At 61.7% G+C, this 22,844-nt stretch overlaps 3 protein-coding genes across 7 annotated transcripts; all 3 read left to right on the top strand.

Moving 5' to 3' along the window:
* The first annotated feature begins 29 nt into the window (after nt 1-29).
* TNNI3 (troponin I3, cardiac type) lies at nt 30-3,732 on the top strand. The gene is made up of 7 exons (XM_004617026.2): nt 30-187; nt 355-367; nt 1,116-1,157; nt 1,354-1,485; nt 2,042-2,131; nt 2,486-2,662; nt 3,592-3,732. Exons 1-7 carry the CDS (start codon nt 177-179, stop codon nt 3,673-3,675), a joined length of 549 nt encoding a protein of 182 aa, XP_004617083.1. The 5' UTR covers nt 30-176; the 3' UTR covers nt 3,676-3,732.
* A 2,260-nt stretch (nt 3,733-5,992) lies between these two features.
* TNNT1 (troponin T1, slow skeletal type) lies at nt 5,993-10,030 on the top strand. The gene is made up of 11 exons (XM_055146479.1): nt 5,993-6,024; nt 6,116-6,129; nt 6,795-6,816; nt 7,219-7,282; nt 7,437-7,553; nt 7,652-7,729; nt 8,608-8,721; nt 8,873-8,982; nt 9,400-9,490; nt 9,735-9,775; nt 9,898-10,030. Exons 1-11 carry the CDS (start codon nt 5,993-5,995, stop codon nt 9,941-9,943), a joined length of 729 nt encoding a protein of 242 aa, XP_055002454.1. The 3' UTR covers nt 9,944-10,030.
* A 1,855-nt stretch (nt 10,031-11,885) lies between these two features.
* PPP1R12C (protein phosphatase 1 regulatory subunit 12C) lies at nt 11,886-22,816 on the top strand. Of its 5 annotated transcripts, none has more exons than XM_055145471.1 (22): nt 11,893-12,595; nt 14,576-14,706; nt 14,780-14,898; nt 17,685-17,844; nt 18,008-18,152; nt 18,274-18,348; nt 19,147-19,214; nt 19,291-19,418; nt 19,514-19,587; nt 19,695-19,853; nt 19,919-19,986; nt 20,437-20,523; nt 20,711-20,801; nt 20,872-20,946; nt 21,018-21,078; nt 21,166-21,248; nt 21,327-21,367; nt 21,443-21,536; nt 21,674-21,778; nt 21,962-22,012; nt 22,125-22,175; nt 22,249-22,816. In XM_055145471.1, exons 1-22 carry the CDS (start codon nt 11,915-11,917, stop codon nt 22,333-22,335), a joined length of 2,634 nt encoding a protein of 877 aa, XP_055001446.1. In that variant the 5' UTR covers nt 11,893-11,914; the 3' UTR covers nt 22,336-22,816. The 5 variants fall into 5 exon arrangements, with proteins under 5 accessions (XP_055001449.1, XP_055001448.1, XP_055001447.1 ...); XM_055145475.1 differs by having other exon boundaries at nt 11,900-12,220; XM_055145473.1 differs by lacking the exon at nt 19,695-19,853 and having other exon boundaries at nt 11,887-12,595.
* Nucleotides 22,817-22,844: the final 28 nt, after the last annotated feature.

The raw sequence follows: 22,844 nt of genomic DNA, 5'->3' as shown, positions 1-22,844 counted from the left end.
CGGGGGGGGGGGCTACAGTATATTTAGTCTCTGTCCTCTCTTTATCTTAGTGTCCTCAGAGAGGCTTGAGCAGCCGGTGGAGACCATTGAAGCCCCGGACCTCCAAGGTCACCCGTAGACGGCCCAGCAGCCCCTGACCCTTTCTCTGCCTCTACAGCTCCTGGCCTGAGCCCGGCATGGCAGACGAGTGAGTGTGATTTGGGAAGGGGACCCGAGCCCAGGCACCGCCATGGTGGGTGTGAAGCGGATTGCTAGTCCCGTGTGCTGGGGCAGGGCCTCTTGGAGACAGGGTCTGTCTGGGAGGGCTGGGTGGGCTCATGTCCCACCTCTGACCGGTGCCTTGTCTCCCCACAGGCGCAGTGTTGCGGTGAGCACGCGTGGGCTGGACTGCAGGCCAGAAGGGCCAAGCAGGGGGCTCTGGGGCCAGGGGCTGCGGGCCCAGGACAAAGCTTAGAGAGGTGCCGGGTGGGCTCAAGTGGGGACACAGCCCTTCCTGCACTAGGCTGGTTCCTGTGCGGCAGGGGTAAGGGGTGTCCTCTTCCGAAGGGTGCACTGGCGCCTTATTAACCGGGTTGGGCCTGGGGTCAACCTGCACCGAGGAAGATTGTGTGGTGGGAGGGGTTGGGGGGGAGCCAAGACTGTGGGTTGGGCGGAGTCTGGTTTGTGGGCGAAGCCCGAGCCTCAGGGGGCGGAGTTACAGGCTCTTGGCCTAACAGGTGAGTCAGTGGCCTGTGGGCGGAGTTCCATTGCCAATAGAGATTCCTGGGAGGATGGGCTGTGTCTAGTCAGGCAGCGGCCAGGATTGGTGGCCTGGTGTGGGGTGTGGCTCCTGTGGAGAAAGAGAGACCCATCCACCTCTGGGCTGTAGGGCTGGAGGGATAGCACAGTGGAGAGGGCGTTTGCCTCACACGTGACCCACCCAGGGTGGATCCCCCCAGTTCGCCATATGGTCCCCTGAACACCGCCAAGAGTTATTCCTGAGCGTAGAGCCAGAAGTAACCCCCAAGCACCACCGGGTGTGGCCCAAAAACAAGCAAACAAACAAAAATCTGGGCTACAGTTCTCTTGGGGTCTCCTCCTCCCTGATCCCTTCTTGCTTTGACTCACCCTTGCAGAGAAAGTCTAAGATCACCGCCTCGAGAAAACTTCAGTTAAAGGTGTGGAAGAGTCTGGGAAAGGTGCCATGGTGTCTCGGGGGGTGCTTTGCGTGTGCCAGGGGCGGGACTTGGCCCCCCATTATTGGGAGGGGCAAGTTTGTGGGATGACGGACTTGGAGGGCTGCACCCTGGGAAGATCTGGAGCCGCAGCCGGCGCTGCTGGGTCTCCACCCTATGCATCTGTGCCCTTTGGCAGACCCTGATGCTGCAGATTGCCAAGCAGGAGCTGGAGCGCGAGGTGGAGGAGCGTCGGGGAGAAAAGGGGCGCGCTCTGAACTCGCGGTGCCAGCCGCTGGAACTGGCCGGACTGGGTTTCGCCGAGCTGCAGGTACCAGCCCAGAATCGAGGTGTCTGCTCTTGTATCTTTGCCACCTCGGTATGCAATTTCCCCCTCAGAACCTTGGGGTTCAGTCTCCAAGCTCAGGAGTTCAGAATTAGGCCTGCAGCTGGCTCCAGTCTCAAAACCCAGAGGTCCATTCCTCCAGCCTAATTCTGAGAAATGCTTGCAGCCCTGGCCCTCCTTTGCAGTTACCTGCAGTAATATTTCTATTTCTCCAGGGACTATTTTACTTCGTTGCGGGCAGAGTGATAATACAGTGATTCATCCCCGGCCTCCCATAAAGGTCCCCTGAGCACCGCCAGGAGTAATTCCTGAGAGCAGAGCCAGGAGTGACCACTGAGCATCACTAAGTGTGACCCCCCCCAAACAAAAAGCCAAAAAAATTTAAATAAATAAAACATTTCACCTAGTCTATTTCACCTAGGACTGACTAGGCCCTCAGCTCTGCCTCCCTAGTTGGGTCCACATCTCTAAGCCTCCTCCATCAGACTAAGGGGTGCTGGCCTGGAGCCTCCCCATCCACACACACCACCTTCCTTCCCAGGACTTGTGCCGGCAGCTGCATGCCCAGGTGGATAAGGTGGATGAGGAACGCTACGATGTGGAGGCAAAAGTCACCAAGAACATCTCAGAGGTGGGGGGCACTGGGCATCTGGGGCCCTTCGGGATCCGGAGTGGGGCGTGGGGCTGAGGCTTCGAGCTTGTGCAGCTGAGGGCAGGAGCATCCCAGGGAAAGCTGAGGGAAAGGCATGTGCCCAGCTGGGACATGTCTGGTGCACAGAGTGCTGCTGGCTGAGCTCAGGCCAACGCCGGAAGCGGAAATGTGTGCGGCCTGGGTCAAGACGCCAGCCCAGAGCCAGGAACTGGGTTTTGCCTTGTGGTGGGAGCCTGAGCTGGGAAAAGCCTGCTAGTGTCCTCCGGAAGCTCAGGGGGGAGTGTAGGGTGCAAGAGTGGGGCAGGGTCTCACCGCCTCCGTGGCCCTCCCTAGATTGCGGATCTCACCCAGAAGGTCATTGACCTTCGGGGCAAGTTTAAGAGGCCCACCCTGAGGAGGGTGCGGATCTCCGCTGACGCCATGATGCAGGCATTGCTGGGCACCAGGGCCAAAGAGTCCTTAGACCTGCGGGCCAACCTCAAGCAGGTGAAGAAGGAGGACACAGAGAAGGTGAGTGTGGCCAGCTCCAGGAAATGGGGTGCTTTGGGGAGTAGGTATGGCCCAGCCTGAGGGCAGGAGTTGGAGGAAGAAGCATGCTTGGGGGGCTGGAGCCATACCATAATGGGTAGGGCGTTTGCCTTGCACACGGCCGACCCAGGTTCGATTCCCAACATCCTATATGGTCCCCGAGCACTGTCAGGAGTAATTGCTGAGTGTATGAGCCAAAAGTAACCTCTGTGCATTGCCAGGTGTGACCCAAAAAGAAAAAAAAAAAAAAAAGAAGCATGCTTGGAGTTGCAGGAAAAAGGATCTGATAAGGGTCAAGAGGAAGTCCAGGAGGGACCACAGGGGATGCAAAAGAAAGGCAAGAAGTAGAGTGGGGAAGACAGGGACATCATTAGGAAGAAGGTAGTAGCATGGAGTGAGGATTACAGGAAGTAAGCCTCCAGGGGGTAGCACTGTTACATGAGGAGACAGGAGCATAACAGGGAGACAGGGAGGAAGCGAATGCGTGAAAGTGACAGGAGGAGGAAGGGGAAAGACAACTGTATTAGGTAAGATAGACATTTTTAAGCAGATGAGAAGTGCATGGGGAGACAGGAAGTGCATTGAAAAGAAATGCATGAAGGAGGCAGGAAATGAGAAACAGGATGTGCATAAGGAAGACAGGAAGTGCATGAGGGAGACAGGAAGTGCATTGGGAGACCGGAGGTGCATTGCAAGGCAGGAAGTATGAAGAAAACAGGAAGTGTGCAGGAAAGTCAGGAAGTAAATGGGATAAGTATATGGCCCAAAACCAAAAAGAAAAACAAAAAGATTTGTTTCAGAACCAGATCTCTCAGACAGGCAGAATGGAGCTGCTGGCAGGGCAGATGCGAGGCGGCTGAGAGGAATAGATGAGGGAGGGCTCATGACCCCAAACTCCACCCGTCTCTCAGGAGAACCGGGAGGTGGGAGACTGGCGCAAGAACATCGACGCTCTGAGTGGCATGGAGGGCCGCAAGAAGAAGTTTGAGGGCTGAGCTGTCGCCCGCCTGGCTGGGCACCACCTGCAGAATAAAGCTTCTCTCCGAACTGCACTCCTGCATCTGTGCTCTGGGGCGCGCTGGGCTGGGCTGGGCTGGGCTGGGGGCATCACATCGAGGTTGAGCGGGCTCCATGTGAGTGTTCTTGGTTCCTCTGTCCCACCTGGGGGTGACGCAAATGCTGAGGCCGAAAAGCAAGACACCGGGAGAGAGAGGCAAGCTAGAGACCGGAACGCAAAGGAGAGTCCCAGGGGTCCCCAGAGGGAGACCCCGCGACAGAGGCCCCAGGACACCACAGATGCACCCCAGCACCCCTGGCAGGTGGAAGGGCTCAGAGTGACCGTGCAGTGGGGAAGGTGCGCGCCTCCCAAGCCACTGACCTGGGTTTGATTCCCAGGCACCCCATATGCTCCTGCCAGGAGTGACCCCTGAGCACTGCCAGGTGTGGCCCCCAAACCCAACCCAAATGGAAAGATGTGTACAGTGAGGGAAGCGACAGGGCGACAGGGCGACAGGGAGATGCAGAGAGCCCCACACAGACACCGCAGTGCCAAGGAGCACCAAGAGGCACACTGGAAGCAGAGCCCAGGCACCCACTCCCGGGCTGGCGGCCCACTCCAGCATCAAGGCCAGGCTTGGCTGGACGGGGAGAAGCAGCTGCGGGTGGGGTGGGGGCCATGGGGGGGAGGCCTTCCAGGCCTGACCCCCCCCTCCCCGCCCTTCTTGCACACCTGTTTCCCAGCTTTAGTGCCTGATGTCATCAGGCTGGAATCTGGGGGACAAACAAAGGGGTGAGGGTGGGAAAGGGCTGAGAAGAGTCCAGGAGAGGGGAGATGAGAGGACTCTGGCACCCCAGTTCTCTGCATGCTTCTCTGGGTGCCTGTGTGCCAGAACAGATGGGCCCCCAAACTCGGCCTGGGATTTAGGGTGCTGATGAGATAGGGAGCCAGCTCAGAGCGATCTGAGCTGGAAGATGGGGGCAGGAGGCAGGGACACAGCTGGCCTGGGCGGAGATAGGAATGTCATCACTTCCTCACGCCCTGGGGTATAAGAGGGTGCTGGTCTCCTGCAGGCTGCACCACCGCCGCCACCTCTGCAGACACATACACAGGCTAAGGCCCGAGGTAAGGAGCGGAAATGGGAGGAGCATGGAGAGGGTGCACAAACCAGGGTCTGGGGGCTGGAGGTGGGAGATTTAGTGGGATTTGTGGGGGACTCTAAATATAACACCTTTAGTCCTTGGAGAACTAAGGGGATCTCACAAATGAGGGGTGCCTGGCCTTGGACACCTGGATTCTGGGGTCAGGAAGGGGCTTCTAAGGACTTGGGAATTCAGGAATTGGGGTCTCAAGACCTGCCATCTTATAACTGGGAGCACCAGAATTTGGGATGTTTTAATGTGGAAAGTCATGAGTCAGCCCCTAAGTTTGGGTATATAAATCTTGGGGTTTTAAGGTTCCGAATTTGAGGGGTGTGAAGACCAAAGGGACAAAGAACCAGTGGCCCAGCTACCTGGAGGAGCATCAGGGATGGGGGCCTAACTGGAGGGGTGCAAGGGGCTGATCTCATACTCTGCAAGTGGGGGCTGGGACCCAGGATAATTCCTGAGCACTCTGGCTGTGAACCCCCAAAAATAACCCTCCCAAACCCAGAACGGTGTGCTTAGCTTTGGAGATATGAGGACCTGTTAGTCTTCAAAACAATGCATCACAAACAGCTTTAAATTTTGGGGGGACTTGTCCTGGTGACTCAGAGACTGGGGGTCCAAGCATTGAGGGAGCAGGAGGAGGGTTAGGGACGAAGGGGTGTGAAGAGAGGGGGGAACAGGACTTAAAGGGGAGGGGTCAGGGGGTGACAATGTCCTGTGGGCACCATCTGCAATGTCCCAAAAATAGCCACAGAGGTGGGTGGCTATTGTCCTCAAGCCACTGTCCCCAAATGCCTCCTAATCCACTCCTATCAGGTTCCCCAGCTGCCATGAGACTGAAGGGGACAGCTGGGGGGTTGGGACTGTGCCCACTAGACCTCAGCACACAGCTTGGGTGAGGTTTAGGGGTCTCTTAACCCCTCCTCCTTAGCCCCAGCTGCCAGGCCCCAGCCTCCTCCCTCAGCCCTAGCTGCCAGGCCCCAGCCTCCTCCCTCAGACCCTGCTGTCAGGCCCCAGCCTTCTCCCCCAGACCCTGCTGTCAGGCCCCAGCCTCCTCCCTCAGACTCTTAACTGTCAGGCCCCAGCCTCCTCCCTCAGACCCTGCTAACAGGCTCCAGCCTCCTCCTCAGACCCACCCCACACACTCTCTGGCCCCTCAGGTCCACCATGATGTCTGACTTGGAGGCTCCGGTATTTGAGTGAGTGATGGGGCAGGTGGGCTGGGGGCATGTAAAAGTCGGGATACCCCCTTGTCCATCTCACTCTGTTTTTTCTTCTGCCCACCTCCAGGGATCTCTGTGAAGGTGAGTGGGCTGTCTGGGGGGGTTGAGGGTCCCAGGAACTGAGCCTCCATGAGGCCCAAGGGGTTGTTGCCAGCAGGGGGAGAATGTGAGGGTCGTTCCATGGCCCCCATCCCCAGCTGGGTCAAGGGAAGAACTGGTGGCATCTCAGGGTCCCTGAGAAGATGAGACTGTGCTCAGGCCTGGTCCCCAGCTGAACCCCATACCCTGTTCCTGACCCTTCTCTGCCCGCAGAAGAAGAGGCGGCCAAGGATGAGGAGGAAGAGGAGGAGGAGGAGGAGGAGGAGGGGGAGGAGGAGGAAGGTGAGGCCTCCATTCACAGGGCTGGGGGCGCTGGGGACTGGGGCCGGATCCTGGGGTGAGGAGTGAGTGTGGGGACCAATGGGGCCCCCATAGTCTCTGTTGCTGGGTTCCTCTACAATTTCCCGGCCCCCTACTCCTGCCTCCTTCCCATTCCCAAGGGTCCCTGGCAGTGGCAGAGCGAGGTGACTGTGGCTGCTTTGTTCCCTGGGACAGACTTCACCCTCCTTTCCTCTCTCCTTGCCTCCACATCCTTCTGGCAGAGTGCCTGGAGAAGGAGCCTGGTCCTGGAGGCCCGAGGTTTGGGGTGCCTTACTTAGGGATGTCAGACACGAACTCTTGCTAATTCTCTCTTTGTATCCCCCCAGAGGAAGCACGTCCCAAGCCAAGGTGAGAGCCTGGGGCATGGGGCCCCCATAATGCCCTCATGGATGTCTGGAGAAAGCTACAGATGGGGAGATTGAGACAAAGGCGAGACAAGCATAGAGGCCTTTCAGCAGACACTCCCCCTAACCTCCACCAGGACCTCTACTGGTCTGGAGACATCAGACACAGGCTGCCCTGGGTGGGAGACAGACCCAGACCCAGTCTATATGTGCCCCAGGCAATCAAGGCAGCCATCCTGGGGAAGGTGATGCCCTCATCTTCAGGACAGAAGAGGAAATCATGGGGGTGATGGCACAAAGTGGGTGTGCTGGAGCCCTGGTTCCATTCCTAATGTTCCTAGGTCACATTCCAGGGTAGGGAGGTATCTCTGACCGCTCCCTGACCCTCTCCTCTCTGCCCATGCAGTCGTCCCGCGGTGGCTCCGCTGATGCCCCCTAAGATCCCGGAAGGGGAACGAGTGGACTTCGACGTGAGTGCAGGGGCCGGCACCCCACCTTTGCGAGCATGAGGCCTGGTGCGGTCTCTTCTGCCACCTGCTGGACGCGCTGGGAACGTGCGCGCGGGGCGGGACCGTGGTGCGGCGCCTGGGCGTAGGCGGGACTGGACTGCGCTCCGTCCTGCAGGACATCCACAGGAAGCGCGTGGAGAAGGACCTGCTGGAGCTGCAGACGCTCATCGAGGTGCACTTTGAGCAGAGGAAGAGAGAGGAGGAGGAGCTCATCGCCCTGAAAGACCGCATTGTGAGGGGATTCCCCACATTCCCGACTAGCGCCCCTCCTCCCATGCGGTCTCACCCAGGTGACGGGGCCCCGCGCCCCTCACCCGGACTCTCTCCCAGGAACGGCGTAGGGCCGAGAGGGCTGAGCAGCAGCGCGTGCGAACCGAGCAGGAGCGAGAGCGGCAGGCGAAGCTGGCGGTGGGCACCCCCACACCCCGAGTTCCTTCTGCTACTGGACGCCCCGCCACCCAGAATTGCCTTCGGCTGCCCAGCCCGTTCCCTGCTCAGCCAACCCCTGTGTAGCCCCTATCCTAGGGATCCCCGACCCTATGGTCCTCCCCTCTGCACCCCCTCCCCTTCGCACCCCCTCCTTGTGCACCCCCTCCCCTTTACCTGCTCCCCTGCACATTCCTTTTCCCTGCGCAGCTGCCTGAACATAGATGTGTGGGGTTCTCCAGAAAAAGCCGGCGGTTTGGGGGATGAAGGCAAAGTGCAGCTGCACGCCCCCATGCCGGGGAGGGCCCTGATCGCTGCTCCAGATCCAGACCTCAGGAACAGGATCTGATTTCTCCAGGCTCACCCAGTCCTTGGGTTTTTTTTTTTTTTTTGGAGGTGGAGGTGGCCATGGGGAAATACTCCTGGCTCTACACTCAGGAATTACTCCTGGCAGTGCTCAGGGGACCATATGGGATGCCAGCGGTGGAACTTGAGTCAGTCCTGTGCAGGGCAAATGCCCTCCCCGCTGTGCTATTGCTCCAGCCCCACATCCAGCCCTTGAGGACCCCTACGCATCCCCTCTTACCCCCCTCCCTCACCCAAAGAGAGTGGGTGCTTTCTCAAGAGACTCTGGGTGAGTTAGCGGCCACAGGCGCAGAGGCCCCTGGTAGATGTGGGATGGCGCCCCCACATGTTAAGTTCTCCCGGAGGAGCAGGGTTTGAAGGTGGAACACGTGCAGGTCTAATTGGCCCCCGACTGATCCCCCTCGGTCAGCGCAGGGCTGAGCCTCTCTGAGGCCCCAGGCCCTCCACCCCACTCAGGCATGGGGCAGAGCTGGGGCTGAGCCTGACCCCCACAGGAGGAGAAGATGCGCAAGGAGGAGGAAGAGGCCAAGAAGCGGGCAGAGGATGATGCGAAGAAGAAGAAGGTTCTCTCCAACATGGGGGCGCATTATGGGGGTTACCTGGTCAAGGTGAGCTGTGGGACCTTCAGCCTGGGGAGCCCCACCCCAAGGGGCTCATGTTCGAGGGAGCCCATGGCCAGCTGTGCAGGCCTGTGTCCTTTCCTGGGGAGTCACTTGGAGGGGGCCACACCCCACTCAGGACACCCCTTTATTCCCTCAGGCTGAGCAGAAGCGGGGTAAGCGCCAGACAGGGCGGGAGATGAAAGTGCGGATCCTGTCAGACCGCAAGAAGCCTCTGAACATCGACTACCTGGGGGAAGAGCAGCTCAGGTAGATGGGGGGGGCACAAGGGGACAAGGGTGGGGGCAGAGCCGGGGACTTACCCCCACCCAGTCATAGCCCATTTGTGCTGTTTGTGACTTTGAGCAGGTGTCTCCACCTCTCTGGTCCTGTCAGCTCCAAGCTAACCCTGGAAACACTGCGGGCACAGAGACAGGGCCACCGTGCATTGGGTTGCAGACACCAGGGCTCCTACAGTACAGGTGGCACCAACTAACCTTAACCTGGGGGGTCGAGAGGGGCCCAGTGTCACCTGAAGGCAAGAGTCCTAGCGGGGGCCTTTCTGCCCACCCTCTCCCTGCTTCCCTCCACCCTGGCGCCTTGCTGTGGCTCCTGGCTGTTCCCTTATCCTCTGCACGCAGCCCTCACCTGGCTGACCACCGGGTGACAGTCTTTATGCTCTGCCAGAGAAAAGGCGCAGGAGCTGCTGGGCTGGATCCACCAGCTGGAGTCTGAGAAGTTTGATCTGATGGAGAAGATGAAGCAGCAGAGATACGAGGTGGGTCAGTCTCTGGAAGTGGGAGGGGGAGCTTCTCTGGGGGCGGGGTGTGATGCAGGGGAGGAGTTCTGCTAGGGCGTGGCTTTTCTGGGGCGTGGCTTTTCTGGGGGCGGGGTATGATTCAGTGGCAGGGCTTTGCTAGGGGCGAGGGGTGTGGCAGGAGGCAGGACCCAGATGGGGGTGGGAGTCGTGATGGGAGATGGTGCCTTTCACGAGATTGTCTCAGTATCTCCTGCCTCCGCAGATCAATGTGCTGTACAACCGCATCAGCCATGCCCAGAAGTTGTAAGTGACTGGAGCCTGGGCCCTCTACCCACTTCTTCCTCTGGGTGGACAAGTTTATGTTGGGTGTCCCTCTCCGTGACCACTGAGGCCTCTCCCTCCTGACCCCGCTCCTTTTCTTGCAGCCGGAAGGGGGCAGGAAAGGGCCGCGTTGGAGGTCGCTGGAAGTGAGGACCCCCGCTGGGCCTCAGGGTTACTGGAGCTACCCAGGAGCCTGGAGCATCCATCTGCAGCTTGAAATAAATGCTCCTCCACAGGCCCGTCTGTGCTGGAACTTGTCTTCTTTTATCTTTTGAGGCGGGGGGGGGGGCGCGTTTGAGGTCGCTGCTGGCTGTGACTGACTCCTGGCTCTGTGCTCAGGGCTCCCTTCTGGCAGGGCTCAGGGACCCTATGGGGTGTCAGGATCAAATCTGGTCAGTCACGTGCAGAACAAGCGCCTGAACCCCTGTACTATCTATTTGGTTCCAGCATGAGTTAATTTTACTTAGCTTGTTGGGGGTGCGGGGAGATTCCAAGCAAGGTTAGGGTCCCTCACAGCCATACGTGGCCAAACTGGGTTGGGGTTCTAATGGCTTGTTGCTTGGGTCTGTCAGGGATACGCCAGCGATATCTAACTCACTTCTTAGTGCCCATGAAGGGCTGGGGGGTGTAATGGGGAGGGGTGCCATTCTCCAGGTGGCTGACAAGCTGTGGGTGGGGCTGTGTGCCAGCCAGGCTGTGTACAGGTGACCCATCCCTGGAAGGAAGGTGAGGCTGTTCTGCTAAGAGAAGTCTTTCATGTTTGTGTCCTTTGTGTAAAGGACTCTTCCAAGGACAGTCTGAGATCACCAGGAAGGGTAGCAGGCGCCCCACGTGCACGCGTCCCCAGTGCCCACTGGTATTGGGAGGCTGCAGTGTCCCGTGCCCTGTCTGACTGTCTGTGGCTGCAGGCTGTGTCTTTTCCGGCCTCTCACCACTCTGAGGTCACTGTGCTCAGCCCTGAGAAGGGCCTCGGTTAGCTGCTCGGTTAGGTTTGACCTTCCAGGGTTAAAAATGAGAGAAAACAAGTCTCGATGCGCAAACCTTCCCAGGGACAAGAGAAGGGCAGAGTGGAATCAAGACATAGCTGGATGTACTAACACCTAGCTTCTGTTGCATGAGCATCCCTCTATGAGATACAGAGGGCCAAAGCTAAAGGGACGGGCCCTTGGGGTTATTCATTTATTTAGGATTTTAGACCACATGTGCCACTACACAATGGTTACTCCTGGCTCTGTGCTCAGGAATTAGTCCTGGTGGGATTTGGGGGGGGGTCTTTGTGTGATGCCCACCAGCTTCACTAGAGGCAAATGTTCTATTCCCTGTACTCTCTCTCCTGCCCCCTTTGCTTCTCGTCTTGAGTTTTCTGTATTTGAGGGTTCTGCTTGTACCTGCCTTGTACCAATCGAGACCTGGCTGCGAGGCGGAGGAGACTTTCCTCACGTGCTTTGAGGCTCTTCCCTATGCCTAACCTTGTGCCTCGAACATGGAGTACACCCTCAAGACGGGACACGTGAGGTTTAGATGTGGGGCTACGAACTCAGTTCCTCATGCTGCAGGGAGTCCTGGCATTCATTCATTCATTCATTCATTCATCCATCCATCCATTCATTCACATTCGCTCACTCTAGATCATTTTCTCTCGGTCCTGTTGGGCTCCGTTCCAGGAACCCACAGAAGACCAATGGCTTGTTGCTTGGGGCCGTCTTCGCGGTTCTGGTAAAACAGAGCCGAGGAAAGCCAGGCTAAGAAGTTCCACGGGGCGAGGAGAGCTAAGGTCTATGGGGCAAACAAAAATCAGTTATCTGTTCCTTAAGGCTTTGGGGGTCGTGCAGATCCCTTTCCTTCCAGAAACCCGGCGCTTCAGGCTCCGGGAGACGGCGAACTACACTTCCCAGCATGCTCCGGGACTCGAACGCGCCCGCGGACGGCTTCTGCCGAAGGACTCCAAATCCCGGCGTGCCCCGGGGCTGCGTCGGACGTCGCACGCCGGGCGGGCCGGGAGGGTCTGCGGGCGGCGCGGGGCGAGCGGCAGTTCCCGGCGGCCCCGCGGCGGGCGGCGGCTCGGGGCTCGCGGCGCGGGCGCTGCTTCGCTGCGGGCGGCCGGGCCGGCCGGGCGGCGCCATGTCCGGCGAGGACGGCCCGGGGGCGGCCGCTCGCGAGCGGCGGCGGGAGCAGCTGCGGCAGTGGGGGGCGCGGGCGGGCGCCGAGCCGGGGCCCGGGGAGCGGCGCGCCCGCACCGTGCGCTTCGAGCGCGCCGCCGAGTTCCTGGCGGCCTGCGCGGGCGGCGACCTGGACGAGGCGCGCCTGATGCTGCGCTCGGCCGAGCCCGCGCCCGAGCCCGGCGCCCAGCCCGAGCCCGCCGGCCCGCCGCCCGCCCGCGCCGTGCTGGACGCCACCAACGCCGACGGCATCAGCGCCCTGCACCAGGTCAGCGCCGCCGCGGCTCCCGCGCTCGCCCGCGCGCCCCCTCCCCGGCGCCGCCGGCGCCCCTCGCAGCCCCTCCTGCTCCCCGGCCACCTCCTGCGCCCACTCCGGAGCCGCCCGGCGCTGCCCTCCCCCTGGACCCCGGCCGCCCCGGCGGGCGCGGACTGCTCAGCAATCCGGCCCTGGTCGCCGCCGCTGCGTGAGCTGCGCTCGCCCGGGACCCCGCGGCGCCCTTTGCTAGTCTCGTCTGTGCCACTTCTGCTCTGCCACCGAATGCTGCCGCCTCTTTCCGCGACACCTTTTCAAGCTCCGCCTGTGCCACCTCTTCTGGCAATACTGTTCCACCCCCCTGTCGCGCTGGGTTCCCCTGCCAGGCAGGTACCGCTTTCCCCGAGCTGGGTCTTCTACAAGCCCCCCATCCCCACCCCCGCCCCGTTCTCTGGCCTCGGCCACCTCGGCTGGGCCCACATCCTTCATACCCGCTCTTCCATCCTCCCCCTTCGTTCCCCACATCTATTGCTGCTTAGGGACGCTCCATCCTGAGCCATTCTTGTAGGGGGCTGGAGGGACGGAGCAATGGAATTGGAGCCATCCCGGAGGTGCTCAGGGATCGCTTCTGACTCTGTGCTTGGGGATCACTCCTAGTGGGTCCCTGGGGACCCTCTTCTGGGAATTTAACTCAGATCCTAGGCTCTGTACCAGCTCATGCCCTTGAAGCCAGGATGCTCCCTTGCCGAAGTTGACACCCCATCCCTGTGCCCTCTAATTCTCTGGTCCCTTCTTTGTTTTCCTGGGCCTGTGCCACCTCTGCCTCCAGCCCTGCTCTCCCTGCCCAGCCCCTCCTGGCCCTGGGGCTGCCTCCTCTGGGGCAGCGTTGGTGCACCTGTGCCTGACTTTGGGTCACTCCCTGCCTGAGGGGCCTGGGTCATTTCTTATGGTTCCTGCCACCTTTCTTTCCTGGCCACTGGCCACTTCCTCCACAGTGGGGCATGGCCTCCATTCAGCCTCCTGCGATGCATCCCAGAACCAGGCCTTGTCTGCCCTGGGGCTCCTCCTGCTCTGGGCTCCCAGGGATAGGATGACAACCTGGTACTAGGGTCCCTGCCCTGCTTTCTCTCCCCAGAACCCCTGGGTCCTATAATAAAGAGGCCAGAGGGGATCTTGGGGGCAGGGATGACCAGACCTTCCTCAGGGCCTGGGGAGGGGGCAGTTGAGGAAGAACAGCCCTTCTGCATCCCACGTTGTATCTCCACTGTGTTCTCTGCTCTGGGCCTCGAGTTTCCCATCCCTAATGCCCTTCCCTGCAGGGCCTGGTGTGGGAAGCACCTTTCAGGACCAAAGCTGCTCCTTGATCTCAGTGCTCCCCCTTGGGGACCCCAGTGCCCCCAAGGCTTTTTCTTCCACCCCAGGGGCTGGGTTCCAGACCCCTGCTGGCCTGTTTCTCTGGGGGCCACCCAGCCAGAGCCTCCATCCAGGCTTTGCAACAGGCCAGCAGGATTGGGGGTGCGGGCTTCAGCAGGAAGGCCGGTCAGCTTCTGATGCTTTGCCCCACACTGACCTCATTTTATCTCGAAGAACCTGGGACGCCAGGGTCTGCGCTGGAGGGATGGGGTTGGGCTTTGGGTTGCTGGGAATATTCCCTCCCGGAAGCCTGTGCCGGCACTCCCTCCCCAGCCAGCCATGTCCCTGCTGCTGAGGTGTCCGGGGTGTGGAGCTTGGGGCAGTGGAGCCAGGGCTGCCCAGATGGAAGCAGGGTTAGGGGCTCCAGCGCCCTGCCGGTGAGCGCTGGGCCGCTGCAGGGCCTTGAAAGGGAAAGGCTCTGCTCCCCGCCACCCCCCCCCGTCACCATGACAACCTCGTGGAAATAAACGAAGCCCAGAGTTCATCCCGTTCCCAGGGCATGCGCCCCCCTCTCCGGCCTGAGTTTCCATGACTTCATGCTCTTGGCCCTCGTCGCTTCCTCCCCCTCCGGCGGCCGCCCGGGAGAGGTGAAGGTGTTGTGGGGCGCCTCCATCAGCAAGCCCAGGAGTCCAACGTCGGTGTTCCTGGGTCCTTCTGATCGCTGGTGCTCCTGGAGCTGGCGCCGGGATGTGGCCACGACCATGGCCACTGTGGCTGGTGCCTGGAGGGTGCTCAGGGATGGGCGCAAGTCTCTTGGGCTCTGGGCACACGCCCTCGGCTGGTGGCCCCGGGAGGCCTGCCCCCGACCCTTATTCCGCCTCCGTGGCTCAGCTGGGCTTGCAGGGTGTGAGAGTTGCTGCCTTGGGGACCTCCATGAGACGCCCCTGCTCTGTCCGGGGGCACGGCTGGGCGCCCGGCTCCGCCCCCGAGCGTGGCTGACGCGCACCCCGCCCCCAGGCCTGCATCGACGAGAACCTGGAGGTGGTGCGCTTTCTGGTGGAACAGGGTGCCACTGTGAACCAGGCAGACAATGAGGGCTGGACGCCTCTGCACGTGGCCGCCTCCTGTGGCCACCTGGACATTGCCAGGTGAGCAGCTGGAGTGCTGGGGAGCCGGCGGCGGGTGCCCTACCTGGCCCCCCTGACTTCCGCCTGCCTCTAGGTACCTCCTGAGCCATGGCGCCAACATCGCTGCTGTCAACAGCGACGGGGACCTGGCCCTGGACCTGGCTGAGGCCGACGCCATGGAGGGGCTGCTCCGGGCCGAGATCACCCGCCGAGGTGGGCTCCCACACCCCGGGTGCGCGAGCAGGGAACCCTCTTGGCTTTGGGGAGAGGGGCACGGCCGGATTGGTGCTTGCCCAGGAAAGTAAGTGGCCAGCAGTTTGTGGCCTGAGACAGGCAGAACACTTGCAAGACGCGCCCTGCCAGACTGAGACCTGAGGGAGTGTCTACAGCCCCCGTCATCATGGCCAGCTGGTGACACTGGGACCAATGGGTGGCCCGGACATGGGTGACAGGGATGAGACAGACTCAACCTCACAGGCGACAGGTCCCTGCCCTGCCACTAGGCAGGGAGATGTTGCTGGGGTCTGGGGCTCAGTTCCAGAGCTCAGTCACCTTGTGTGGGACCCCGAGTTCCATCCTTGCACCACATGACCCCTGAGCACTCCGGCGAGTGTGTCTGCTGGTCCTCCCTCAAGCACTGCCAGGGCTGAGCGACTGGACAAGGTCTTTACACAGAAGGGGCTCAGCGAGAGCTCAGCGAGCTGGAGTGAAGCTTTGCATCAGGCAGCCTGTGTTAATGTTCAGCTCCCTGTGGTCCCAGGAGTACTGGGCTGAGAGTAGGCCCTGAGTACCACTGGATGTGGCCTAGAGGTGGGAAAGAATATCCAGGTGCAATGTGGCAAAGCACCTGTGATTCCACTCACCTGAGCCTCCTGGCAGGTCCATTGAGATGGAAGCAGCAGTGGCTGCAGGGGTGGATTTGGGCATCTGGGAATTGTTCATAGGCCAGAGGTTCTGGGGTAGGTGGGGGAAGGTTGCATGGTCATGCGGGTGTACTCTGCATCACTGTCCTGCTTGGACGTTGTTGGCAGGTTTCTCGTGTGGACATCTGCCACTATTGAACATATGCAAATGAAGCCCTAGAGTCAGGTGGGCTGCAGGCATGACCCAGGGGCAGTGTTTCTCTGTTGTGCTGAAGGGCTTTGGTTCTCGGGTGTTCAGCCACTAAGCCTGACTCCCCTCGGCCCATGGATGGCCCATCTGACCACGTGTTCTCTGTGTGCCAGCCATAGCCTGAACCACTCACTGCAGCCTGGGGCTGTGGCAGACCCAAGTGAGGTTGCCTGTGGGAGCTGCATGCAGTTGTCCCCTTGCAGTTTGGGGACAGGCGAATGGGGATGACGCTTGTGAAACTCACAAAGCCCCAGCAGTGCAGGCAACTGGGGCAGGTGAGGATGGCCATTTGACTGTCCTTCACTCATTTCCAGCTCTAGGAAGGTGGGAAATGTCCCCTCTGGGCAGGAGGGACCTGGGACAGGCCCTCTGACCCACTGTAGCTGGGGCAGCTCTGCCAGTGGGGGCTGTTAAGGCTACACAGAAAATGTCACAGGCCTTCCTCCCTGAGGCTGGAACCTTAATGACTGGGTGTGATGTGCTCCAAGAAAAGTGTTTACAAACAGATGGCCTTCTTGGGACAGGCCCAGTGACAGGAAGCAGGGATGGGTGATGCCACTTCCCCAGGATGGGGCTCCCTGAAGAGCCAAGGAGGTTCAGTAGTTGGAGATGCGCCCGAGGTGCCTCCAACTGGGCACCCCACAGAGCACTGCCAGCACAGTCTCAGCTCTCCCTCTGAGAAGCCCATTGACACAGCCGCCTCCGGGGACAGATCCCAGGTGCAGAGGAGGGAACATCCAGGAGACAGGCTGCATGGGGCCCGGGTGCCAACAGGTGGCGCTCCAGGCCAGCTCCCCAGGGTTCCTGGAGCCCCTCCCCCGTCCACACAGCTTGGACAGATGGTGCAAATCTGCTGCCCCCAGTCTCTGGAGGGATTTCCCGTGGGGAGGGTGAGGGCCATCCATGGACTGGGTCACGGTTTTCTGGTAGTTGATGTGGGTTTCCCTGCCCCAGCGGGGAGGAGGGTGAGAGACTCTAGTCTGCTCTAGCCTAATATCTGCAGTGACAGCCACTGCCTGGGCACGGGGGTGAGTGTGTCAGCCTGTCCCATTGGTGGGCATGACTGTCCCCTCCCAGAGCCCAGTGTCTTGGGCAGCCGCTGCGACCTTCCCAGGGAGAAGGGCATCCACGTGGCAGGGCCACACCTGGCGGTGCTTGGGATGGCCCCTGGTCCTCTGTCCCCATCCCAGTGCTGTGTCTGGCTGCAGGGCATCATTCGTTCCCCGGTCCCGGCCCATGTGGCTCCTGAGCACAGCAGGGTGTCCCTTCTGGCTGAGGCAGTGGTTAGAGCCGTGGCCATTCCCGGCACCACATGGTCCCCCAGCACTATCTTTGGCCATTGGCAGTAAACTGATGACCCAGCTGGCCAACAGTTGCCACTGGGGCCCGCCGTGAGAAAAAGACTGCCTGTTGGTTTGGGGGCCACTCCTAGTTCTGTGTTCAGGCATCACTCCTGCTGGGCTGGAGGACCTTGTGGGCTGCCGGGATTGAACCTGGATCAGCCGTGTGCCGGGCCAGCGCCTTCTCCTGCCACGTCTCTCCGGCCTGGAAACTGCTTGTCTCGGTCCCGAGTGACCGGAAGGTGCTGTGAGGTCCCAAGTCCTGAGGTCTCGTGCCTGGCAGTGCCGCGCATGTCGCCCTGTCGCCCAGCAGAGGCAGCGACATGGGCCACTGGGGGTGGGGGTGGCATCGTGGCCCAGCTGTGACCAGGAGTGGCTGCCTGGCCAGTGAGGCTTTGCCGACCCTGTGGGAGGTGGTGCTGGGGGAGGCACAGGTGGGCGCCTTCAGATAGTACCTCGGGGCCTGCTTGGGAGCTGGGCCTTTGCCCTGTGCTTGGGGATGTGGTGACAGAACCCCGCTATGGACCCCGACCCCCTGCCCTCCAGGTGTGGATGTGGAGGCAGCCAAACGGGCCGAGGAGGAGCTGCTTCTCCGTGACACTCAGTGCTGGCTGAATGGGGGCGCCATGCCCGAGGCCCGGCACCCCCGCACGGGGGCCTCAGCCCTGCATGTGGCCGCCGCCAAGGGCTACATCGAAGTGATGAGGTGAGCTCGCTGGCCCCTGCCCACTGCCACCCACTCCCTGAGGTCATTGACCTGAGGTGGTTCTCTGGGATGCCTGGACGGTTGGGGTGGTGGGGGGAACATGACCATGATTTCCAGATTATGTGACTTGATCCCTGATCCCTGGTCCCGCCTCCGGCTCCAGGCTGCTCCTGCAGGCTGGCTACGACCCTGAGCTCCGGGACTGGGATGGCTGGACCCCGCTGCACGCGGCCGCACACTGGGGCGTGGAGGACGCCTGCCGCCTGTTGGCTGAGCACGGCGGGGGCATGGACTCGCTGACGCATGCGGTGAGGACTGGGCAGGGCAGCGTGGGCATGGTCCTGCCAGTGTGCGCTCCCCAGAGGGGCCCAGGTGTGTGTCGTTGGTACGGGGCCCCACCTTCAGTGTCACGCACCTAACCCCCCACAGGGCCAACGTCCCTGCGACCTGGCGGACGAAGAGGTGCTGAGTCTGCTGGAGGAGCTGGCCCAGAAGCAGGAGGACGTGAGTCCAGGGGCACCTTCCCTGCTAGCTCCTAGAGGGCCCCTCCCAGCACCCGCCCTGCTGATGGCCGACCCTGTGTCGACCCTGACAGTGGGAGAAGGCAGGCCTGGGACCAGACCAGCTGTGGGTGCAGAGGGGGTAATCGTGCGTGGCCAAGCTGGGCCTCCTTCCCTCTGACATGCCCCCATGCAGCCCCAGGACAGAGGGAGGGGTGGGCTCGGTGGGCAGCTTGGCTGGGAGTCCGCCTGGGATTTGCAGCAACTGCCGCCTGTCACTTAACTTGAGTTCAGTGTCTGTAAAATGTCCAGGGTGACATGTGTGCAGCTGTCCTTTATGAGCATCCATGCATCAGGCTGGATGGAGCACATGCCAGAGAAACTTCTAGAACTCTACCTGACCCCTACTACCTGGAACTTCTTAGAAGGAGGTTCCAGGCAGGGGGAGGAGTGAGGGCTCTGCAGTGGCCTCTGGGAAATGCATCCCCGGCTGGCACAGTGGCCCTGGCACTGGACCGGGAGGAGAGCATGGGGGCCCTGGGCCAGGCTGCAGCGGGCAGCCTACTGGCTTGGGTCCTGTTGCAGGGACAGGAGTAGGAGCAGGACCCCTGGACAGCAGGGGGTGTCTTCCCGGGCCTGTGACCACGAGAATAGAGTGACCCTGCTCAGGCAGTGGGGCTGCAGGGAAACTGAGCCTCGCCCTGCACACTGGTACCTGAGAAAGGCTTAGCTCTGTGCAGGCTGCAGTCTGGGGACCCCCCAGCCTGCAGCCTGCCCTCCCCAGCACTCTGTCCCCCTGTAGCTGCGCAAGGATGCCTCCCAGAGCCGCAGCCCAGAAGCACAGGGGCCCAGCAGCAGCAGGCACTGCAGGTGAGGCTGTCGGGGTGCACTGGGGAGGTGCGGGGTACTGCGCCGCACCCCAGTCTCACCTGCCGTGCCCCGCCAGGAGCTCCGTGTGCCGGCTGAGCAGCCGTGAGAAGACCTCCCTGCAGGACCTGTCCAAGGAGCGCCGGCCTGAGGGGGCTGGGGGTGCCCTGGTCCGAAATGAGGATGAGGGAGAAGAGGGACCAGCAGGTGAGGGGTGGTCTGAGGAAGGAAGGGCAGGGGCCAGGGCCCTGGGGTCTGGGGGCCAGGCCTTTTCTGTGATGCGCTGTCTTTGAGCCCCATAGGGCCACCCCCCGCAGAGTCCAGAGCCCTCAATGGCGTGTCCTCCCTGCCCCCCACGAGCCGCCAGAGCCCTGTGGTGAGTCTTGGCAGCAGCAGGGGGGCAGGGGTGGCGGGCAGAGAGGGCCTGCGGGAGGTGCTACAGCCCCTGCACCCCTGGTCCAGCCCTGATACCCCCCTCCTCAGCTTCCCACCGAGGATCCCTTCCCCAGGCGCTTTGGCCTCCAGAAGACAGGAAGTGCTGGGGCCCTGGGCCCCTCAAACCAGCCGGGCTCCAAGGACACCCTGGGGGCTGGCCTGCAGCGCTCTGCCTCCTCCTCAGGGCTGGAGAGGACCCCCACCCAGGTGAGCAGCGGGAGGGGGCGCCCTGGCTCTGAGGGGACACCTGCCTCCATGCTCTCCTCTTTCAGGCCAGGGAGCCCTGTCTTGCCAGAATCACCCCGAGCCTCGCCCAGAAGATGCTGGAGCCTCCTGCCCCGTGAGTATGCATCCTGGGCCCTGGGGTTCCCTGGCACCCACCATCCTGCCATTGTTTCCTTCCATGGGTCAGGTCAAAGTTCAGTGAAGCCTTCAAGGCCACATGATCTGACCGGCCCCCCTCCCCAGTCCCCCCTGCCCACGTCTGTCCTGCATCCCTGCTGCCACGTGCCCCTGCCCAGATCTTTGCTCTGGCTCACCCCTTCCTCCTACGGCTGTGTTCCACGTCACCTCCTCCAGGCAGTTCTCTCTGACCACTCCTGCTTTGCAGCCTTGTTCCTGGTCCCCTTCTCCAGCAGCCTTGACTCTGCTGCCTAGGACTCTGGTGGCCTGTCTTTATTTTGGTCATTTCTGTCTGGACGGGCATTTGACTGGGGGCAGTTGAGGCAGGGTTGGTGGCTGCTCTGATGTGGCTGCAGAACTGCCCCCAGCACCCCACTCCTCCCTTCAGTCCTCCAGAACCCGAAGCCCTAGTGGAGAAGCCAAATGTCCCTTCGGCCGCCCCTGCACCCCCAGTGGACTCCCGCGATCGTTGGAGGTGAAGGGGCAGGGCTAGCGGGAGCTGCATTCCCAAATAGAAACCCCTATCCTTAGCAGTCCCTGGGCTTGGGGGGCCCCAAGAGAATGCTCCTGACCTGGGGATACTCAGGCCTCCCGACACCCCCGCCCTGCAGGGTATCAACCCTTCACAGGGACCCCCTGGACCTTGGGACTTTCACTCGCAGGTCCTACCAGATGCCCGTGCGGGATGAGGAGTCGGAGTCGCAGAGGAAGGCCCGCTCTCGGCTGATGCGCCAGAACCGGAGGCCTACGCAGGTGTGGTGCGGGGGCGGAGGGGGGTGCAGGGGACCCCCGCCAGCCGGTCCTGATGGCCCTTTCCCTCCAGGGGGTGACACTGACCGACCTGAAGGAAGCCGAGAAGGTGGCTGGAAAGGCCACTGAGCTGGACACATCGAGCCGGGTGAGCGGTCGGGGCACACACAGCAGGGGTACCCGAGGTCGCAGTCCTCTGACCCCTGCGGTTGCCCACAGGATCTCTGTCGGCGGCCACAAGTGCCCGGACTGGAGATGTCAGATGGCCCCTCATGCAGAGGTGAGGGCTGGGCGCGGGCCTGTGGCACACAGTGGGACCCTCTGCAACCAGCAACCGCCTGTGCTGACTCCCGCTCCTCCCCCACAGAAGTGCTCCAGGTTCCCGACCAGGGGCCACCAGCAGCCAGGGAGCCTCTCAGAGTTGGCAAGGACTGGAGGGGGCCGGCAGAGGTGAGGGGCGTCCTAGTGGGGGTGGGGGTGGGGTCAGGTGGCAGTCTCTGCCCTGTCTGACTCCGCCTTCACCGGCAGGGGGAGGAGGTGGAGCTGACCCAAGGCAGCACAGAAAGCAGGTAAGGTGGCAGGAAGGCTGAGGTGCCCCGGAGCAAGCTGGGCGCAGCCCTGATGCCCTGCTCGCCTCCACCCAGCGCTCCAGAGCGCGGCCCCTGCTTCCGCACGCCGCGGGACCCGAACCCCACCACCGAACCCCAGTCAGAAGAGCATGACGGAGACTTCCGGAAGGTTCGTGTCCCACCCCCGCCGGTGCCCTCCTGGACCCGTCCCGCTGCCCCTCTATCAGCCAGCGGTTCCCTGCCCTTCCCTGCCTCATCTGAGCCCCACCCGACCCCCTTTTCTTCTCATCCCTCCCCGGTGCCCAGCTGTACGCAGAGCTGCGCGTGGAGAACCAGCGCCTTCGTGAGGCCCTGACCGAGACCACGCTGCAGCTGGCGCAGCTCAAAGTGGAGCTGGAGCGAGCCACCCAGGTGAGCCCTCCCCGCCTCCCCCACCACCACCGCACCGGAGGCGGGGCTTGAGCGAGAAGGGAGGGGCTGAGCCATTGGGGGCGGAGCTTGTCTTAAAGACACACTGGGTTCTCAGCGGTGCTGCCTTGTCCTTCTCTGTCCTTTCCTGGGTCCTCTGACCCCTGTGCTTTGTTTTTTCTCCAGAGGCAGGAACGCTTTGCAGAGAGGCCGGCCCTTCTTGAGCTGGAGAGATTCGTGAGTAGGGCCAGCTGGGTGGGGCCTCTGAGTCCCAGCCTCGCCCACTCTGACCTTCCCCACATTTCTCAGCCCTGCGCCTCTGCTGACTGGCTGCCCCTCATCCTTGCAGGAACGCAGGGCCCTCGAGCGCAAGGCATCAGAGCTGGAGGAGGAGCTGAAGGTGAAGAAATGGTGCTGTGGGCCGTGGGCTGGGTCAGCCCAGCGCCCCCAGCTGACCCCCTCCCACCCCACAGGCCCTGTCCGACCTCCGGGCCGACAACCAGCGGCTCAAGGATGAGAATGCAGCCCTGATCCGCGTCATTAGCAAACTCTCCAAATGAGCCCAGAGGGGCTCCCCGCACCCATATTTATACAGCTGCTTCTGCCACGAGCACCCTTCCCCCACGGGACCACAGTGTCAGGGCTGGGGCATCTCTGAGAAGCCATAGCCTCCCCTTGGGACCTCTGGGCTGTAAGGGGACGAAGCCACAGGAGCCGAGGGGGCCCATCAGAGGCCAGGATGGAGGCAGGTGGGGGTTCCAAGGTTGGAGGCAGGACCAGTAGCCAGGACCAAGTGGTCTCCTGCCCGGAGCTGCCCTTCTCACGTGTGATGCCACCATTCCCCTCCCCGTCCTGAACAGGGATCCGAGAATGTGCCAAGAGCCCCACCGGCCTCGGTCAGTGGGCTTGTGTGGGTCCATGTGCAATATGGGGGTGCCTTTCTATTTTTGCTGCCCCCTGCTCGCCTGCCGTCAGGGCAGGGGGAGAAGGTATTTTCGAGACAAAGTATAGGCACCACCAATAAAAGTTGTGACGTTGCCACTTAGCCTCTCTGTCCTCACTCCTGTGG

This window comes from Sorex araneus, chromosome 8 (genome assembly GCF_027595985.1).
Source record: "Sorex araneus isolate mSorAra2 chromosome 8, mSorAra2.pri, whole genome shotgun sequence".
Lineage (NCBI taxonomy): Eukaryota > Metazoa > Chordata > Mammalia > Eulipotyphla > Soricidae > Sorex > Sorex araneus.
Note: the sequence above shows the minus strand (reverse complement) of the source record. Positions and strands in the feature narration are given on the sequence as shown.

Excerpts from the sequence above, each read along its gene's own strand:
- TNNI3 (XM_004617026.2), top strand. Across the intron at positions 1,486-2,041 it reads TGGGTTTCGCCGAGCTGCAG|GACTTGTGCCGGCAGCTGCA; the intron begins GTACCAGCCCAG and ends CTTCCTTCCCAG. Across the intron at positions 2,132-2,485 it reads TCACCAAGAACATCTCAGAG|ATTGCGGATCTCACCCAGAA; the intron begins GTGGGGGGCACT and ends GGCCCTCCCTAG.
- TNNT1 (XM_055146479.1), top strand. The coding sequence starts at position 5,993 with ATGATGTCTGACTTGGAGGCTCCGGTATTTGA. Across the intron at positions 7,554-7,651 it reads TCGCCCTGAAAGACCGCATT|GAACGGCGTAGGGCCGAGAG; the intron begins GTGAGGGGATTC and ends ACTCTCTCCCAG. Across the intron at positions 8,722-8,872 it reads ATGGGGGTTACCTGGTCAAG|GCTGAGCAGAAGCGGGGTAA; the intron begins GTGAGCTGTGGG and ends TTATTCCCTCAG.
- PPP1R12C (XM_055145471.1), top strand. The coding sequence starts at position 11,915 with ATGTCCGGCGAGGACGGCCCGGGGGCGGCCGCTCGCGAGCGGCGGCGG. Across the intron at positions 21,779-21,961 it reads AGCTGGAGCGAGCCACCCAG|AGGCAGGAACGCTTTGCAGA; the intron begins GTGAGCCCTCCC and ends TTTTTTCTCCAG. Across the intron at positions 22,013-22,124 it reads TTCTTGAGCTGGAGAGATTC|GAACGCAGGGCCCTCGAGCG; the intron begins GTGAGTAGGGCC and ends TCATCCTTGCAG.